The sequence below is a fragment of the Syngnathus acus genome, chromosome 1 (assembly GCF_901709675.1).
Source record: "Syngnathus acus chromosome 1, fSynAcu1.2, whole genome shotgun sequence".
In the NCBI taxonomy this organism is placed as follows: Eukaryota; Metazoa; Chordata; class Actinopteri; order Syngnathiformes; family Syngnathidae; genus Syngnathus; species Syngnathus acus.
Window position 1 is genome coordinate 3689744 of NC_051087.1, and position 14055 is coordinate 3703798.

Here is a 14055-nt window from a genome sequence, read left to right on the forward strand (position 1 = left end):
AGGGGGTTATGTAAGGTTACGCGGCCGCTTTTGTGTCCGTGTATCACGCACGCACGCACGCACGCACTCGTCATAAAGTTCCCAAATGCAGCCAATGAACGAGCAACAAATGTGCAAACTTTCGAAGCGCCATTGAAGATGACGGCGATTGAGAGCTTTATAGGAAGCTCGCTCGCTGCGTTCTTTCGGCTCGTTTAGTTCAGTGGATTCGCCTGCTCGCATCACTTCACGCGACTCCAGCACCAGCAGGTCCGAACGCTTCCTCCCTTCCTAGTCATCCCCGAAAGAAGATGAACTTCTCCAAGCTGCTGTGCTTGGTGCTCGTGTGCAGCGAGCCATTTGGGCAAGGTAAGGCCGTTGAATTCAATGACTATGTTGCTAACCATTTTGCGCAAGCTTTTAGGCGCATGAATAAAACTGGACTTAGGAGACGACGCTTTTGTTGTGTGCGCGCGCGCCTTGCTTTTTCTCTGCCACATCACTTTACTTATACTCTATAAACAATAAATTCGGATTTTTGTAAACAAATTGAAATACATTTTTCATTTTCAAACAGAATATGGCGTTTTTGAATCTAGATAACATGTTCCCTTGATTTCAAAGAAAGCCTATATTTAAAAAAAATAATTCAAAACCACCCATGGAAACTTTCATTGCAAACCATTAAGAAAGAATTCCGATTTTTGTTTTAAACAGTTAAAGGGATTCACATTATAAATTTTCCAACCAAACATGGCGTTATAGATCATTATAATGTGTTCTCTTGATTTCAAAGAAAGCCTATTTTAAAAAAACAAAAACATTTCAAACCACTCGTGGAAACTATCATTGCAAACGATATACACTGTTAGGAATAAATTCGGACCTTTTTTCAAACAATTAAAAGACATGGTTTTAAAGAAAGCCTTTTTAAAAAAAACATTCCAAACGTGGAAACTTTCTCATTGCAAATGCTATCATCTTTAAAGAATAAATTCAGATTTTTTTTAACAAATAAAGGGAATCACATTTTGCATGTTCAAACTGAACATTGCGTTTTAAATATAGATAATCAAAATGTTACCTTGGTTTCAAAGAACCCCTATTTCAAAGAATACATTTAAAAGCACTCGTTGCAAACGGTTTACACTATAGAGAATAAATTGAGATTTTTTTGGAACAAAAAAAGGAATCAGTTTGCGTTCAAACAGCACACGTTTTTTTTTCTCCCTTTAATCCAAAAGTTAATTTGGTTTCAAAGACAACCTATTCAAAACAAAACATTTCTAACCACAAAACCACTAACCACTCTAGCCACAAAAAGGCTAATAATCACATTTTGCATTTTCACACAGAACATGACGTTTTTCGTTAAAAACAAACATTGACAACCACTCATGGTATAGAGTAAAAAATAATTCATTCAGAAAGCAAGGGAATCACATTTTGCTTTTACAAACAGAACTCGGTGGGGAGGAGTAGAGATCATCGAAATATGTTCCCTTTGTTTTTGTTTGAAACAACATTTCAAACCACTCATAGAAAAGAAGACAAGACAGACACATTCAATTTGGTCTTACGCATGGCGGATTACAATTTGGATCCAGTGGTGTAACGTAAATAACAAAGACAACAATTGACAATGGCAAAATGAATATTCAGAAATGAACATGGCAAATAGCGTCTAACATGCTTTCCTCAAATGTGTACTTTGCACACAGACCAGACCAGAGTGGGTGATACTTTGCCCTCTTCTGCTTTTCTAGTGCTGGCGGACACGACACCAGTATGCAACGGCAACGATGATGGCAACACAATTGTGCAGTGCAGGGGCAAGAAGGGCGGAGCGCTCAAATTGAAAGTCACAGGCACAGTTCCTAGCGGTAATCCGGATGTCACGTGGCATAAGAATTCCAAACTTGATCCTGGCATCAAGTACACGTTTACTGGTGACAACAACATCGAACTGGAGATCCTGAACCTGGCAGACAGCGACGAGGGAGAGTACAAAGCCCAAGACATCACACCAGTCGAAAAGTTCAATGTCCAAGGTTAGATGTTGCAGGACAGCCGCTGGCCGCACGAAAGCTTCTTGTGCACCGTTTCCTTCGCATGTTTTAGGAATGTGGGGGGGAAAGGCACGCCCACAGGGACAACACGCACACACTCCACACAGGGAAACTCTCTTATGCTCAGGAGAAAAGTTGGAGAAAAATGTCCAAAATTTGACCAAAATAGCAAAACATCTCGGCGTCCTTTTCAAAGGGTCCACTTAGCGCCACAGTCTTTGCTCCAATGTACTTTGCGCACAGACCAGAGTGAGTGATTCTGCTTTTCTTGTGCTGGCAGTGGTGGACTGCTTGGGTGGCAAATCCTCCGAACCAGCCGGCCTGTGCCAGGGCAAGCCTGGTGGCAGCATCAAATTGGGGCTGTCAGACGGAAGTGGCACCTCACTCTCCTGGAAGAAGGGCACGGACACGATTGCGGCCAGTGGTGAAAAGTACGGTCCAGTCAACGAGGCTACCCTGATGATCAAGAACCTGGACGTCGACGACGAGACAGAGTTCTCGGGCGGCGTCACCGGCGCAATGGAAAAGTTTTCCGTCCAAGGTTTGATGTTGCAGGAAAGCCGCTCGCTCGCCACGCGAAAGCTTTTTGCGCACCATATATTGACGTAGGCACAATCAACGCACGCGCGCACACATTTGCAGGCTTGGATTCTCCTGGCAAGCCACAAAAGAGCAAGTCAGGAAAACAAGAAGGTGCACATGACAGCACCTTAGCCAAATGATTACCAAACATTTTGCTAAATGTACACTCACAATCCATCCCGTGTTACCAGAATGTACATCTGCTTTTCTTGTGCTGGCAGTGGCCGACTGCTTTGGCGCCACGGGCAGCAACGTGGCGTGCCAGGGCGAGCTGACCAAAGCCCTCAAATTGAGAATCTCAGCCGCAGTTAGTGGTTCTAATGTCAAATGGGAGAAAGAGGGCGGCAAGCTCCCCGCCAGCAGCAAGAAAGTAGGAACCAATGACGTAGGTCTGAAACTCACGGCCCTGACACCAGCCGACGCGGGAACCTACAAGGCCACCTACGACGGCAACACTGTGTCCTTCGCTGTCCGCATTCCGGGTGAGTTTGATGTTGCAGGACAATCCACTCACTGGCCGAAAAGCTTTGATTGATCCGGAAACATTTTGCATTTCATTGGCAGTGGAAACCAACCAATAAGCTAGCCCATTCAGCAGCACTTTTTGTTTTACAAACCGCACTCGCAGTACTGCGCGCAAAAGTGTGCGGCAAGTTCAAACGTTGCCAGCTGACCTTTTCCAATTGCCATTCTCCCATTCAGGTCTGTCAGGAAACGGCGAGAGCGACACCAAAAAGGAGTCAACTGAGAACGGCAAGGACAACAGCGGCGGCGGCGGCAGCAGTAACAGCGGCACTGACCAAGTCAATTTGGGCGAGGGCAAGGGCACGGGCGCCGGCGATCACGGCGGCGTCGGCGGCCTGTCCTACTCACCTGCTCTGCTGGTGACGGTCACCCTGGTGCATCTGCTGCTTCAGCTGGCCGACTAGAAGACAGCAGCAAGCTGAAGGTGGAGGCAGAAAAAGCCAGCGCCGGCCGGCCGGCCAGCCAGCCCACCAGCCATTGATTGGTCTCTGCATGCGTTCTACTACCATTGATTTGCCACTGTACATTTTGCCATTGAATTGCCACCATAGGCGCATTTAGTCGTTGATTAAGCTTACATTTGCCACTGTAGGCGCATTTAGTAGGTAAGTTTTGGCGCATTTAGTCATTGATTAAGCTCATGGAGTTAGATTTGCTTTTCCTTGGATTGCTTGAACTCAATGCTGCTCGATTGTTCTCTTTTCCCTATATTCAATAAAGTCATCAATCTTTGTTTTGAATGAGCTCATTCGCAAACGGCGGCTACATTTAGGGCTTTAATGACACACACAATATGATTGATTGATCATTGCGTAAGCTGAGTGTTGAACAAACTTGCTGCATCCACCAAAGAGGAAATTGTGTTTGTCTTTTTCTCTTTGCCAAAAGTACATGCTTCATAAAGTTAAAAAATTAAAAGAAAAATCACATGGAAAGGCTAAAGGAAATTCGGAGAAAATGTCTTTGCTTTAATGAAAGCCTTACTAATTATTGCAGCTCCCTCTCACTAATATTTGGAGTAAATACATACAGACCAAATACCACGTTTTCAGAATGAAAACATTGACAAGAATAATTAACATACATGGAAACAAACAATTTGTATTATTGTGCTGAAAGTGATAGTGATATTGTTTCGGTAAACTTAAATAATCCATAATCCATCTAATATTTATATTTGGTAGGAGAAATCGATGCTAACAAAAAGACATCCAACCTAATTAAGAAATGACTCGAAAAATCACAATGACCACGATTGTGGACACGCACACACACACACACACACACACACACACACACACACACACACACACACACACACACACACACACACACACACACACACACACACACACACACACACACACACACACACACACACACACACACACACACACACACACACACACACACACACACACGAATGGAATGGAGCATCACTGAAATACCTCTGAGCCTCAGTTGTGTACCATTGGCGGCATGGCTTGTTTTTCTTTCGTGAGATGTGGACATCTTGAGCCCGAAATCATTTGGACACAATTGTGTGAGCAATGTCCAGGCCATCATTCGGAAGCAAATCCTGCAAAAAGAAAAAAAAAAAAACAAAGATTTTATTGGAACAATATTGGAGTGGGGATTCAATACGATTTTGTTCTTCCCTCTGATTGTCAAGCCTGATTGTTTTTTATTGTTTGTGTGGGGAAAAGAATTTTTTATTTTTTAGTGCTGCTACAAAATGCCATTGCCGGTTACCTAAAACAAAATGGCTGACTTATTCAACTGTAAGTCTTTGAAGCACCTGCGCAAGCCTGGCTTTTCCCGCCCCACGCAAGCGTGTGTACTTAGTGTACGTACTTGCACCGTTTGACAGGACAAAGTGACAAAGCGCAGGCTAACTGAAACGTGGAGTCGATGCCTAAGTGTGTGTGTGTGTGTGTGTGTCTGTTCTTATTTCCTTTTAGTATGTGATGCACAGCATACTTTCTCCAGCTATAATTGTATGTCGTAGTACCAAGACCGATCAGAGTGCCGCAGGTATTATTGGAGGAATAAAGTGTCGTAATGAACACTTATGCCTAGTATGCTACTGTATATTGATATTGTCTAGACCAGGGGTGCCCAAACTTTTTCAGCTCGCGAGCTACTTTTGAAATGACCAAGTCACAAAGATCTACCCACTAAAAAAAATAATAATTTGATATGTCATCGTGAAAAAAAAGTCCTACTCCCATTTCCTATGAAAGTGATACTTCTTACTATGGCCAGCTGCCCCACCCATTTTTATACCCTTTCTTAAGTTTAAGAGAAAAAACAGGGTTCTGACAATTGGAGGGAACTCACGAGCTAGCGTGTTTGTGTTGTGTTGTTAGCGCCGTTGTTTGTACACGGGTCAAGTGCGAAAAAAACATTTTAATATCACGCGATCGACCAATAGTGGCTTGGCGATCGACCGGTCGATCGCGATCGACGTATTGGGCACCCCTGGTCTAGACAATATTTGAGTATCTCAAAAAAACATTGTGCAAGTTTCATGTTGATTGCAAATGTGCCTACTCGTTCACTGTTAAAACAAATAAAAAGGTGTGATTTTGGATACTATGCAATTAAAAATTCATTGTCAAAGCCATAATAAAATAGTTTAAATGCCTTTTGTTTCCCTGTATTGGTTGAACGCCGAAGATAACGTCAATAAAAGCAAACCTTACAGAACGACCTGATTCATAGTCCTCATTTGCGTGCGCGCGCCGCACGTTTGCATGAAGGTGCGCGCGCACGCTTTGCCTGGCAAAGCAGGCGGCCGCCACGCCCCTAAAGTCCTCCCGCATCCAGTCGCACACTATCCGCATCCTCTTCATCCACATCTTCGCTGTTAGCGGGACTATATATATAAGCAGGGCGACGTCAGAGCTCATTACCGACCACACAGCGTCGCCTTCGCCCGTCATCGGCTGCTGATCACCCGGCGGACTTTCCGGTAGGCCCCGATGCGCGAATGCTTTCCTTCCTCCTCACTTTAAAGCACCCGATCTCAAATTCTGCGTATTATTGTGCTGATTAATTGAGAGGGTTGGGGGATGACATCGGAAGAGGTCTCATTTGGTGAAGCGCTAACCGTGACAGACGCACGGAGGGGCGGATGATGACGGAGGACGACAGTCGACCTACTTACGAGATCCATTAAACAGATGAGGGGGATGTGTTCTTTGGCAAAGAGAGCCGTGATCGACGAATCCTTAGCGGGGGTCTCAAGCGTCCTCTTCCGGCTTTATGAGCAGCATCTTGGCAGGGCGGGGCACACAAGAACAGAGGCGTTATATGAAGATGTAATTATGTATACAATTAAGTGCTTAAGCTCACTGTAACGTTTGATTCTTCGCTACTCCCCAAAACGTTCAATGACCTGGTATTGGACGTTGAGCAGAGACGGAATAACAAACTGGACGTAACCTGACCCCTGTATAATCAGTTCAAAATCATTGAATAAATAAAATGTAAAATTAAGAATTATTCAAAATAAAAAATGACCATCTAGTATTTGAAAAGTGGATCTATTTTAAGAATGGCAGCTTGAATAACACTTTCTTGTTCTTTTAGTGTCACTAATATCGACTATGGACGACTTAGACGTTCCCCAGATGCGGAGGGAAGTGGAATCGCTTCAGTATCAGCTCGCCATCAACAGGGAGAAGTCTTCTATCACGGTCACTGAGTGAGTTTGAGTTTGGTCGCAATTTAAAATGATTAAAAATGATCATCTGAGGAAATCAATATATATGGACAATTATGGGCCTGCAAATAAATACAATTTCTCGAGTGCCATTTACTTTAAAAACAACTGATGGTCAACTAAAAGGACTGCTAGTGTTGCCCACCCCGTTCACGATCATCAAGTGCGTCTTCTTCTTCAGGTTGGTGAAGTGGATCGAGAGCTGCGTGTGCGAGGACCCTTTTCTGAACCCGGAGCTGATGAGAGCCAATCCTTGGGTGGAGAAGGGGAAGTGCGTGATCCTCTGATGATGGCACTCGCATCAAAATACGTCTCCACAGTCAATGCACGGATGCACCACGTATAATGTGCGCGCACATCCACACACACTGCACTAAAAACACACACAGAGCACACACTCACTCAACTCACACTATGACTATTTATTTATTTGGATTTTTTGAATGCTCTTGTGTAAGAACTGCCGTGTGTGTGGTGAATGTGTGCGTGCGTGCATGCACAGCACCGAGTAGCTTTTAGATGTTTGTTTTTATTGTCTCTTTACACTGTCAATCAAAAATAAAGACTGTTTAGAATTTAACAAAACAGGTGGAACACCTTTTTTTTGGGTGGTGGTTGACAGGAGGGTGCTACAGAAGTTCCCGGATGTATACGTTCCGACGCACGGCGTTGGACATTCCCTCGTTGAAGCGGAACCACACGTCGCTGTTGCCCACCGCCTTCCCCATGGCGAGCACGATACACTTCTGGCCTGCAGAGAGAGAATAAAATTTCAAGAGCACAATCAAAGAAATTTCAAAATTCGACATAATGGTTTTTATCAGATGTTAGTAAAATTATAGTCACTGTTTTATTTTCTGAGGAACAAAAAAAATTGTTTTTGGTACCTGTGTCTGAAGTGGTCGTCTGTTTGGGTGCAACAGGGCGACCGAAAAAGTCCACCGCTTGCTATCAGGATGCAAAAGAGAACTTAACAATTTAGAAACACTTTTTGCCATATTTGTTACGACTGACCCGAGGACGCACTGAAAACTCACTAGCAGTTGCTAAATCAGTCTCAAGTCCAAAATGACCTAAATGAAGGTCAATAAATACTTTATGTGTCATCATCCCAATTTAAGTTCCAACATGAGGGACTAAATCCCGGTTGGATCCAATTGTCCTCATTTCTATTTAAGACGACTAGCAATGCTACTCACTAGCACCATCTAAAGGCAGCTGCTGAAACCTACACATAACAAAAAAATAGCATCTCACCCTGGGCTCCACTGAGGTCTGCTTGACAATGTTTTCCAGCCTCTGATGATGGTTCCTGCTTGATTTGGGAGCAGCGCTTGCTTTCTCTAACTCTTTCTGCATGCCACACACAAAATAGTAACTAAGTTGTTATAAGGGAGTATGAATAGAAGAACAATTAATCATCAGGCCAATTGAATCTCCCAATATTGCAAAGATCGAAATCGGTCTGTCCCTAATAATACTAATTTTTAAAAAGTGTAACCACTGTGGGGTTCCGCTGTAACATCAGCTGCTCAGCCCTCCTCATCTTCTCCTGCTCCATCTCCCTGCTGATGGTTTGCTTGGCCTGATAGGTCAACTGGCGACGTGGAGGCAGGCCCGAGAACCTCACCACGTCTTCCACACGCCTGCAGACACACAGCCGCAGTAAGAACAACTCCACACATATGCTGAGTGTCGTTTACAGTCTTGAGGGGAGAAATGAGTGTTCACGTTTCATGGGTTATGCAGTACATCTGAAACCAAACCTGCATTTAATCATTTTTTGAAACCATAATCCTCTTAGCATTGCTCTTCACCCCCCCTACTCTCCATGCACTCAATACATTCCTATAATTATCACAACATTCATTTCTGTAATGGCATGTTTTCATCAATGATCGGACTTGGTGGAATGTTCGGGTTGTTGTCCTGCCGCGTAACCCACTACAAAATACCAAGTGACCCGTTTTCATCTTACAAAATATTAAAAAAATAAATAAGACAAAAACAAATTGAAAAAAAAAGGCATTTAGAAAAAAATCAAAGCTATGCAAGCCAATTGTAAAAAAATAAAATAATCAAAATTAACCGAATTAAAAATAAAGTCAAGGCAGCAAAAAAATAAATAAAAACAACAATGAAAACAAACACCGGGGTTGTGTGTACTCACGGCTCCAGGATGTACGTGTACTGCCCCTCGGGCGTGCGGTCCTGCCGGTACGAGAGGTTGTACGCCAACATGGTGTCGATCAGCTCGCTCATCTGCTCCTTTTCTCTGCAACTGAACAGCTGCGGGTTCACCTGGACGACATGCGAGATTTTATTGATCTATATCTTGCCATGGGGTCATGATTTAAGAAGAGCTTGAGGTATTTCTACGAACGGGGCGAAGCTTGGGACAGATGATATCAAGTAGCAGCGTGAGAATGTCCAGGGTGAGGTTAAGGTGGCTGATCCTGGTCTTGATGCGAGCCGGAACGTCGGACAACATGGTGGACAGAGCGTTCCTGCTACTCTGGAGAAGAGTGCTTGCCTGCGGAAAACAACACACCGATTCACGGTTCTCAGTAATCGGCACAGTAGTCTACTAGGCCCGGGTGTTCAAAGCAGAAGTTTTGGCATTCATTATCTGTATGCATCTATTCAAGAGTTACGTTTCACCTCCTGGTGGCTATGTGGGTAGCTGAGGCGCGGCACGTGAGGGTGCGCAAACAGGAAGTGATAAGCGACGGACAGGAAGGGAAGGTACTTCATGAGAGTGAAGTTCTGCCCGTGCAGGATGACTCGATTGAGCCGGTCGGAAAAGACCATCCAGTCCAGAGCGTCGCACACGTTCTGCAGGTTGGGATCGCGGACTCTCATGGATAGGAAGTTGTCGTACAAACCCTGAGGGGAAGGGACGGTGATATCAGGGTGCTACCGGTGCAGGAAAATGTTGCATAATATGGCAGGTTTATTACCTGAGAAACTTTTTCATACTCTCCACTAGATGTGGCCAAGTCAAGAATGTGCTGGAACCTCTGACTGCCGCCTCCTGAACCGGGGACATCCTCGAAGCGCTCGCCGATACGTTTTCTGAGAAAATAGGTGCAGTGCGTCGATTCTGTTAAGTCCGCAACCTGGGCGGTGTCAGGCAACTGAAATACATTTTGATTTATGATCCATACAGGTGATCAGATTTGAGAACATTTCAATTCCGTTTCATGTTAATTTTTATTTTTTTTTTTAATTTTGGAATGGTGTGGACAACTCCATGGTGCGCTGCTCATAGTTTGAATGGAGCCACTGTACCGTTTAGCGCGTGGCAACTGGAAGATCTCCTGCCACAGATAGAACAATCCTTTATTTTGGTCCTTCTGGCCCACAGACACACTCTGGATGATCCTGCTGTTGAGCTGCTTGTGGCCACGGCCGAACAGGAACTGCAAAAAAAAATAAAAAATAAATACACATAATAAATACATTGTTCTGTAACCACGCTTACATCTCAAATCATCTTTTGCCATTCAAATAAAATAAAAAAATGTCATTAAATCGGTCCCAGCACACAATAACATGAATAAAATAAATATTTGTTTTTTTCCAACAGGAACTTTAGAATAACATGAGTATACCTTCAAAGCTCAGCAATGAGACATTTAACATCGATGGCCTCTTCTTACCTGAAGTGTGTTAATGCAAGACCTGATGTCGTTGTCTGTTTTCTCACACAGTAACATCAGCGTGCCCGTGTCCACCTTCATCCCTTGTCGGAGTGAGATCTGCAAAACCAAAAAGACGCCAACATACGGTTGAGGGTTTTGTGCGTGAAGCGACTTGACGTGTGCGTATGGCGTGTACCTCCGCCAGTCTCTGAGCTAGACGGGAGGTTTGAGTCTGGGGGAACGACAGGAGAAAGGCCTGCTGCCTCAGCAATCTGAGAGCTGGAACGTAACTGACACAGAAAAAATAGAAACGTATATCAAAACATGCTTCTGGCTTCATGCTGCTGTTTCAACGTAAGAGGTTATTTTTTTTTTTTTTTTTTTACAGGTCGTTACAGATGCAGATAATAGGCCGCAGCAGAATGGACTCTTTCTTTTTTTTCCTCTTTGTAGAATCGGCGCCGGCATCACTGCTGTGTCCGTCTTTCCTATTCAGGGTTGCTAGCAGAACGTTGATGGCAGCCTGCGCAAAACCCCCCCAAAAATATTCATGTTTTTTTGCGAATCATTGACAGCTTCCAAGGGAGTCATCCAAGAATATGTTTTTTTTTAGTAGGGTGGTCGTCGAACACGTACTGCCGGGGCGCCGTCAATTTCGTCGATGATGAGGCAGTTTGGCCTCTCGCCCGCTCCTAAAACGGATTTCATCTGCGTGGCCGAGTCGATGCGTTTCTGGAACACCTCTGCGCTGCGATCGTCACTGCGCAACAGCAAAGTCAGCACTTTGAGGACTCGAAACAAAAGCCTTGCCACCGACTCTTCGCATCTCTAACCTGGCGTTGATTTCCACAACATTGTAGCCGGCGTGCTTTGCAATAACATGAGCCAAGGTGGTCTTCCCCAAACCAGGCGGACCGGACAACAATGCCACCTTAGAGAGAGTGAAAAAATCAGTTATTGGAATTAATGACTTATTGAAATTCACGTGATTGTACTGTCTCAATAACCTTAAATTTGGGCCGTTTGTACTGGTCCAATTCAGCTTCCAGAATCTCCTCGGTCATCTCCATCTTGGTCTTAAATCGATTCGGATTGGCTTGATCGGTTTTGAAAGCGGTTTGCGCGGGGGCTTGTCTGTCGGACCTCGCCGGGCGAGTCACTCTCTCTTTTCCGTAAACCACGGTGTCCCACAGCTTCAGCCACTTCAGCAGACAACGGTTGGTAAACTGTAAAAAAAATAAAAAATAATAATAAATTCATAGTCTGAGAGTTTCCACGACATGAAGTGTAGAAGCACGTATAAAGAAGGACATGTCGTACATCATCACTAAGCAGCTCGGTGTAGTGCCGGGGAGAAAATCGATCAACCCAGAGTCGGAAGCTTCGACCTTCAGAGTCTTCCGGATCAACCTCTTTATTCTCTTCCTCCTCAACCAAAACATCGTTCGCACTGCTGGAATACGATACAACATTCAAGTCAAACGCAGAGAATCAAACATGTGGGAAAGGAAGCAAGGTTTAAAAAAAAAAAAAAAAAGTACCTGGCTAGTAGCTCTGTGAGGCGCTGTGTCTCCTCCACAGCCTGCTGGTGGCGCTGTAGTTTAAAAAGTAGAATTCATTTACATAGTCATTTTTTTTCCTCATGTGTGGACAATCTAAATGGATAACAGGGGAATTTTTCTATCGATAGAAAAGTTTTTTTCTCATCATCATAACGCCACAATTAATGGGTCATCTACTCACTCGGTCTGCCGCTTGTTCTTTCAGCACACTAATTGGCACAGCGAGCAGCCCCAAAGAACCCTGAGAGTCTGGTACCAGTCTGCAGTCTGCCACCTTGACCCAAACAACCTCATTTACTAAGATGGAGTAAATTACGAATTATATTTTGTAGTCCTGCTTCATTCATTACGCTTCAGCTCACTTTCTCTGCTTCGGTGTCCTTCTGGCGGAGATAGACGCGTGTCCCCGACGAGTCGGTGACGGTGATGTACTCGCCTTCGAGTGGTGGTCTTCTGTGCACATATGACTGCGTTGCCAAGGCAACGGGTTGCCTGGGAGACACTGGGATTGTTTCAAATCCACTGATATCCAGAGCAGCATCCGAGGAAGACCTGGAAGGCAAAAAGTATTTTTGATCTTTAATTGCTCACAGCTCATCTCTAACGTTAACATCTACAGAAATGGATGCATGGATATGATTTTTAGAATATTTAATTATTTTAGTTCTCCTACGCGGCTGTGCGAGATTGTTCATAGTGTTCTGGAGAGGACGGCGGTGAGATGCCATCGCACCGCGCGGAGTTAAAAAGCCGCTTCACCACACTGGTGTCCTGCTTGTGACACTTGGCATTTGGAGCTTGTGGACGGCAGGGGAAAAAAGAAGAAAAATAGGAAGGTCAGAGTGTAAATGTGCCACCTGGAACAGAATTAAAGAGTCATCGTGCAATGGAAACTCACTGATTTGCTGACCAGTCAACTTCTGGTTATTGATGTGAGAGGCGTCATCATTTGAACTTCGTCTCTGACGCTTTGCAGGCTTGGGGGATTCCTCTAAAAATGCAAAAAAATAATTAGAGTGGAGTAGAATAAAAAGCTCTGTGCAAAAAGCTAAGCTAGCTGGTGCTGTATTGATTTTTTTTTTTTTAAATAACAAAAAATGTCGAAAGGTGCTACAAAAGCAAACATACAAAAAAGCAGCTGACAGTGGAAGAACAAGAAAAAGAGTAAGGTTATATGTGACATGAAAGTGGAACAAAAAATTCTACTTTAATGAAAGCAATTTGGGTTTTTCAAAAAAATTTAGCCTTGTTTATGTCCTCACTTTCCAACTGAGCCAACGCATCCAGTTCGTCGGCGAACTGCTCCTCAAAGTCGTCCTCAATCTCAAACATTTCGTCATATTCATCCATGACTGCTTCGGTTCAAAGTTTAAGAAATATGTTTTCAATTTTGGGGAAAATTCAGTGTTAAAATACAACGTCAAGATCAGCCCCGACAAAAACGTATTCCCGGCATTTTTAAGTTGCGGTGCTCCGTTTCCGGGTAGGTGAAGCTATCAGGCCTCTTATTGGTTGTCTGTTTTCTCTTCCGGGTTATCGTGCAAGAGAGATTTACTGACCAACAGAGGGCGCTCTTCTCAATAAAAAGTGTGTCAATTTTATGGAACGTTGCATTCAACAGTACAGTTCTACCAAATACAATTAATTAATTAAAAAGGCACCTTTTCACAAAATAGACATCAAGTAGCTGGTTGGAAGTAGCTACTTAAGCATTTGGAGTTAGTTTGACAGAGCTCAGCCTGCCAACACTCCAGATTTGCCTGTAGGAAAAGAAAAGAAAAAAAATCAAATAGAAAGGTACCAGGCCAACATTGAGCACGTTGGGTTAATATTTCATCTGAAGAATTAAAACAATCAAGAAATATATTACCGGATTATCAATGAAGCTGTGCACATTCTATAACCACTATTTTCTAAGCAGAAAAACTTTGCCCTGTCAGGGGAATCGATCATCTCATCATCACTTT

General features: G+C 43.9%; 3 protein-coding genes across 5 annotated transcripts; 2 read left to right on the top strand and 1 right to left on the bottom strand.

Moving 5' to 3' along the window:
- The first annotated feature begins 1917 nt into the window (after nucleotides 1-1917).
- LOC119121597 (S-layer-related protein-like) lies at nucleotides 1918-3559 on the top strand. Its single transcript, XM_037249372.1, has 3 exons — nucleotides 1918-2589; nucleotides 2852-3112; nucleotides 3333-3559. Exons 1-3 carry the CDS (start codon nucleotides 2508-2510, stop codon nucleotides 3557-3559), a joined length of 570 nt encoding a protein of 189 aa, XP_037105267.1. The 5' UTR covers nucleotides 1918-2507.
- A 2377-nt stretch (nucleotides 3560-5936) lies between these two features.
- LOC119135831 (guanine nucleotide-binding protein G(I)/G(S)/G(O) subunit gamma-13-like) lies at nucleotides 5937-7285 on the top strand. Its single transcript, XM_037273818.1, has 3 exons — nucleotides 5937-6129; nucleotides 6750-6864; nucleotides 7064-7285. The coding sequence occupies exons 2-3, from the start codon at nucleotides 6767-6769 to the stop codon at nucleotides 7167-7169; spliced, it is 204 nt and encodes a 67-aa protein (XP_037129713.1). The 5' UTR covers nucleotides 5937-6129; nucleotides 6750-6766; the 3' UTR covers nucleotides 7170-7285.
- Nucleotides 7286-7289: 4 nt separating this feature from the next.
- Nucleotides 7290-13589, bottom strand: chtf18 (CTF18, chromosome transmission fidelity factor 18 homolog (S. cerevisiae)). Of its 3 annotated transcripts, none has more exons than XM_037273148.1 (22): nucleotides 13351-13589; nucleotides 12987-13079; nucleotides 12762-12885; nucleotides 12451-12640; nucleotides 12270-12362; nucleotides 12068-12120; nucleotides 11847-11976; nucleotides 11534-11752; nucleotides 11360-11457; nucleotides 11163-11286; nucleotides 10913-11049; nucleotides 10723-10816; nucleotides 10545-10643; nucleotides 10174-10304; nucleotides 9843-9957; nucleotides 9544-9768; nucleotides 9266-9415; nucleotides 9053-9183; nucleotides 8384-8528; nucleotides 8140-8235; nucleotides 7770-7830; nucleotides 7290-7633 (listed from the first exon to the last, which is right to left on the bottom strand). In XM_037273148.1, exons 1-22 carry the CDS (start codon nucleotides 13436-13438, stop codon nucleotides 7512-7514), a joined length of 2718 nt encoding a protein of 905 aa, XP_037129043.1. In that variant the 5' UTR covers nucleotides 13439-13589; the 3' UTR covers nucleotides 7290-7511. The 3 variants fall into 3 exon arrangements, with proteins under 3 accessions (XP_037129043.1, XP_037128950.1, XP_037128874.1); XM_037273055.1 differs by having other exon boundaries at nucleotides 8387-8528; nucleotides 11847-11979; XM_037272979.1 differs by having other exon boundaries at nucleotides 11847-11979.
- Between the last annotated feature and the right edge of the window lie 466 nt (nucleotides 13590-14055).